Source organism: Microtus ochrogaster, unplaced genomic scaffold (genome assembly GCF_000317375.1).
Source record: "Microtus ochrogaster isolate Prairie Vole_2 unplaced genomic scaffold, MicOch1.0 UNK25, whole genome shotgun sequence".
Lineage (NCBI taxonomy): Eukaryota > Metazoa > Chordata > Mammalia > Rodentia > Cricetidae > Microtus > Microtus ochrogaster.
Window position 1 is genome coordinate 2,822,626 of NW_004949123.1, and position 5,393 is coordinate 2,828,018.

The window sequence follows — 5,393 nt, forward strand, 5'->3', positions numbered from 1 at the left end:
ATACACAGTGGTCAAATGGCAGTTCCGTGGCTCTAACAATACACAGTGGTCAAATGGCAGTTCCGTGGCTCTAACAATACACAGTGGTCAAATGGGAAGTATTCACCCATTAGAAACAGATACCACAGATTATTCTGGAAAGGACAAAATCTATAAATTCTATTCTATCATAAGGTTACAATTAATTCCCAAGGATAAAGCATGTCGGTTGAAGAACCCTGCACTTGCCAGTTGGTTTGTAACTAAATCGAGACTTGTTACAACGTACTTTTGAATATGACATGGCTGAACCTTCATCTGGCCAACTGAACACATTTTTATTTTAGGAACAGGCTGAGCAACTTGTCTCTGTTAGTGTGCAATTAGATCAGCTGCCCTTAGGAAAGTAATAGCTAAAAAGATAGGAGCTGGTATAAAGGAGGAACAAGTATCACCATGCTTTCCTCATAACCACTTTGCAACATAGAGCATTTTTCTCGTCTGTCCACGTTTATCTATGTATTCTTTTCCATTTTCGGTGTTATTGTTTTATGTGCATTATGGCAGTCCAATCTATATAAATAGACTCGAGGCAGCATCACTCTGGACCTGACTTCTCATAGCCTTGTGTCCTAACTGGAGTTTTTTTATATTATAATCTCTAACATATGCTTAAGTAGTGAACTGCCATCAAAGTTAATGTTTTTCTCTAAATATCTATAAGTATGTATTTAATTTTCATCATTTCTTTTTGAGAATGTCTGTCTTGGGCATGTTGACAATCAGAGAACTCTTATTATCATCAGGTGTCACGTAGACAGCTGCAGTGAAGGTCACAGCTCTCCAGTGGCCTTGCTATTCAAGGTCAGATGAGTTATTTCAGGCTTAAAAACTAGTCTTTCTTGTCTTTAGCATATTTTTAAGTGGTAGAAAATCAAAACTGCACAGGGAATTTACCAAACTGGATATTTTCAAAGCATTGACAATTCAAAATTAAAACAGACGAAGTACAAATCAGAGCCTAAAGGTAGGAAGACCCATTATGCAGCCCAGACTGCAGAGTAAGAATTCTACGTTCTCCTAAATCCTTTTTCGCAGCCTGCATTTTTTTCACATTGGATTTGTGTATAGGAGGTGCCGTAGTAGCAATCTAATAGACTATAGAATAAGCTCTCTCTGTACTCCAGGCGTTTAGCGTGTGGAAAGGAAGTCCGATGAGTGTTCTGCCCTGGAGAACTCACTTGGGGTGCTGCTTGGGGAAAAGATAATAAAGCCTGTTGTTTGTATTAGGGTGCTACCCTTATAATATCCGGAAGGGAAGCTAGCCATAGAAAATTAAAGTAGAATTAAAGTCACCATCCCTCCAGGGGTTCTGTGGCCCTGAAGCAAAGGGGAGATGTAGCAACTTATATTGTAACTTTAAAGCCATAGCAACTGAGCTGTAGTGGAGGGCAAGCGGATTTCAGGCTCCACCTTCCCGACTGGACCGACAAGAATGCATTGAGTAACACTTTTGTTCTGCTTCATTTATAGCAACTCGCCTGTTCTTGGTGGGGAGTAGATAATAATTGAAAAGGGTTTTGAGATCTCTATAAACTCTTTGCTGGAACATTCCATGAAGCCTTTGAGAAGTATCTGGGATACCCAGAACCGAACGACAGTCACTGGTCCTCCATATACTGAGTACAGTGCTTCTACCGCGTCACCCCAGTCATTAGAATAAACACTCCTCAAGTATAATAATTAAGAGTTCATGCCCCCAAATGGTACGAGATGGTAATGTTTATGAATGATTTCTCTATTAGAAGGGGCAGCAGCATCTATAAATGAAAAGTGACTGTGAAGTTGTACATTTGTGGGCAACATTGGGTGCAATTAGCCCCCTGTATAATTGAAGCTGCCTGCTCTCTGAAATGAAATATTGAACCAAGGCGCCCATTGCCCATGGAAGGAAATGCAAGACAGGGATGGATCTGTGTTTTTAATATCGCTGATGCTATTGGCTTAGACATGTTCCATTTGTTGGCTCTGTTTTGCAAGCCTAAATTTGAGCCCAGAGACTTTCTCCATATAAATGTCTCAAGAATTGCAGTCACACATCCATCACCTTTTTTTTCTTTTGAATTACAAAGATAACCTTAAGATAGGAGCCTTCTACTGGGCAGTGCGATACATACATAGTAAGGGTCAGCCTTCTTAGTGATGAAATCAGCCAGTGCCCAAGAGAAAAGTAATAGGCAGAAAGGGTAGAGCTGATGAAAAAATTGATTCTTTTCCAAAACGTGGTATGTTTTTTATAAAGCAGCCATCAGCTCAAAGAGAAATATTTTTTTTTTTCAACCGAAAGGAGACTGGCAGCGAGGGAAGAAAAGGTATGTAAAGGACCAGGGGGATAAGCATGTGTCTTATTCTCGCACCATCTCAGGCCATGAGGAAGTTGAGAAGTATTCCATCTGTGGTACTTTGGATGTTTCCTTGAAGCTGGCAGAAGTAAACACTTTAATGCTAATAGTGGACTTTACCTTTCTTTTCTTCAACGCACCTGTACTCTCCACACATCATTGCCCTTTCCATTGCAAACAGTGTTTTTTTTTTTTTCAGGTTTGCCAAAGATGCAAGTCATTAGGAGCTACACTGGCACCCCACCCCCAGCTCTCCACGAAGGACCACCATTGCATATCCAGGCAGGAGACACTGTGGAACTGCTGAGAGGCGATGCACACAGTGCATTTTGGCAGGTACTACTCAGACGATAATCATTCTGATCTAAAGGATGATTGACTATATTGAATACAAAATCAAACTCTTGCCTTTAAAAGCTGATTATACACTTCACCTTTGGAAACCATACATGCGTTGGTAGGGTTATTTATTAAACTTCCCCCATGTTGGCCATGAGTGTTAAAACACTAAAGAAAAACAGTGTCAGTGCTGTGAGTCATAATTACCATTTTTATTAAAAATTCATACTTGGCTGGAACGTTTTCCCAAACCTAGTACCTGTGGGTACGATCCAGCATGCATAACTTTCATATATTAAGAGTTCAATCCATGGAAGATACCTGACTGACTTGCCAGTGGCCATGTGGGGCCCTGTTTGACTGTTTGCATACCCACGCATGGTACCTGAAAATTTTTAGAGACTCTCTTGGCATTATTCAAAAATATATGAAATGAAAGAAGTAATTGATTTTGTTGATATTTGCTGGTGATAAAAACCTTTCTTTGCTAAGATGCCTACCTCTGATTTAGGTATTTTTGTTGAGGTAAAACATGGTCTAGTATTAAGATTTCATATAGCTGGCTAACAGAATGTTGTGGTTTGTTAAGGGGGCCTGTGTTGTCTATATGCATAGAAATATTTACCAGTAAAGTTGAAGAACATGTTAACTATCTGCTGTAGTTGAGGATAACAGGGGAGGGGTTGAGATTAAGTAGGAAGGATGGCATGTGAATGAAATTTGTTCATGGACAAAGGAAAAGGACGCAGAGAAGGACCATGGGACAAACTTGCACTGTGCACATGAAAGTGGCATCTCTCTTATTTATTTGAACCATTCCACTCTTCTCTTATCACTTCAGAGTGTTCCTAGACCTAACACTTACTGCCTCCATCCTTGCACCTGTTGCTGCCAATGGCTTTCCCAAAATCCCAACATTTTTCCCAAGTATTTTTCTTCTCATTTATCATTCTTCCCAGAATAGGAAGAGAAAAAAAAAAACAAATTAAATATTTCAACTCTTAAATCCTTCCACCTAAACACAAAACAGCTTCATTTGTACCCACAAGATCCCCTTATTCAAGACTCCTTTCTGTTTGAATTTTCTGTCCTAAATTTTCTTTCTTTTTTTATTGATTTTTATTGAGCTCTAAATTTTTCTCTGCTCCCCTCCCTGCCTCTCCCCTCTTCAATCCTCCCCCAAGGTCCCCATGCTTTCAATTTAATGAGGGGATCTTGTCTTTTTCTACTTCCCATGTAGATTTGACCCATGTATGTCTCTCTTAGTGGCCTCATTGTTGTCTAAGTTCTCTGGGATTGTGTCATAAATTATTAAGTTTTTTCCAATGGCATCTCTTCTGTAGCATGTTTCTGTGTGCACTTTCCTCATATTTCAAAATATGTAACTCAACACTTTGTCTCATTTGTCCCTCAGTCCCTCACCCTCTGTCTCTTCCACTCACAGATGAACTCATTGGGGAAGCAGGGTGTGCTCAGTCTTGTCTGTTTTTGTTCTAATCACCGTCTGGAACCCTAAAAGGTCTATACCTAACTTGTATCAATAGTGCCACTTAGGAAAAACAAGAGCTTTGAGGTATATGATTAAACCATACATGTTTGAAGTGTATGATTTGATAACTTTTGATGTGCGTGTGTGGTGAGATCACTATGATCAAGGTTATATACACATTCACCCATCTCAAGCATGTTTTGTATTTATTGATGATGTTCTTCTGGCTTTCACTTCATCCTAATGGAGGTCATAGGAAAACAACCCGTATCCTGCTCTATCACCTGCTGACAGGGTCTTTCAGTGAACCTGGCACTCAGCTAGCAGCTAGGGAGACACTTGTCTCCCCCTCCCACCGTGCTGTGGTTACAGGTGTACATGACCCTGCCCTGCTTGCTACATGGGTTCAGAGTATTTGAGCTCAGGTCCTCATGCCTGTGCAATAAGTGTTCTTACCCCCTGGGCCACCTCTCCAGCACACAGTTACTGTTCTCTGTATTGAGTTTCTATTCTGTAACTACCCTTATTCTCAGTTAGGCTTAAAGTTTTCTTTATCGTATCCTATCAGAGGTTTTATATAAACGACTATGTTTGCTTCATCCTTTCCAGTCTAGATGCCTTTAAGTTCTTTTTCTTACCTTGTGGCAATGGCTATAATATCTGTAAGGTGTTAGGTGCAAGTGACGATAAGTGTATGATGGCTGTATTTCTGATCTGAGGGAAAGCATCAAGTTCTTTACTACTGAGTATGATGTTACCTGGGCTGTAGGACATTTTGTTTAAAGTGCAAAGTAAATTTCTTTATGAGTAAGAAGCTGACAGCCCTTATCTGATTTTTCTTCAGTTAGATAAGATAGCTGGTCTTTTTATAAGAATCTGTACATTTTATCTGTCATTAAATTTAATGGCCTGATGGTTATAATATTAACTGTTGATTTAGCATCTCGAGTCTGTAGTGGTGACACTGTGCTATTATTCTTCTTTCTAGCTCCATTCTTTTCTCCTTGGATGCTTTGTTGGTTAAGTCTGACAAATTGACTATGATGTCTACTGGTCTCAACATAGAAGTAGGCAATGGTTTCTCTCTCTGTCTCTGTCTCTCTCTCTCTCTGTCTCTCTCTCTCTCTCTCTGTCTCTCTCTCTCTCTCTCTGTCTCTCTCTCTCTCTCTCTCTCTCTCTCTCTC

At 40.0% G+C, this 5,393-nt stretch overlaps 1 protein-coding gene across 2 annotated transcripts in view; it reads left to right on the top strand.

Moving 5' to 3' along the window:
- The window catches only part of Vav3 (vav guanine nucleotide exchange factor 3), a 320,561-nt gene that overhangs the window by 260,597 nt on the left and 54,571 nt on the right, over positions 1-5,393 (top strand). For both annotated transcript variants that reach the window (XM_026789648.1, XM_005367914.2), the window contains exon 20: positions 2,581-2,717. In XM_026789648.1, coding sequence (XP_026645449.1) covers positions 2,581-2,717 — 137 coding nt within the window. The remainder of the gene's footprint in view (positions 1-2,580; positions 2,718-5,393) is intronic.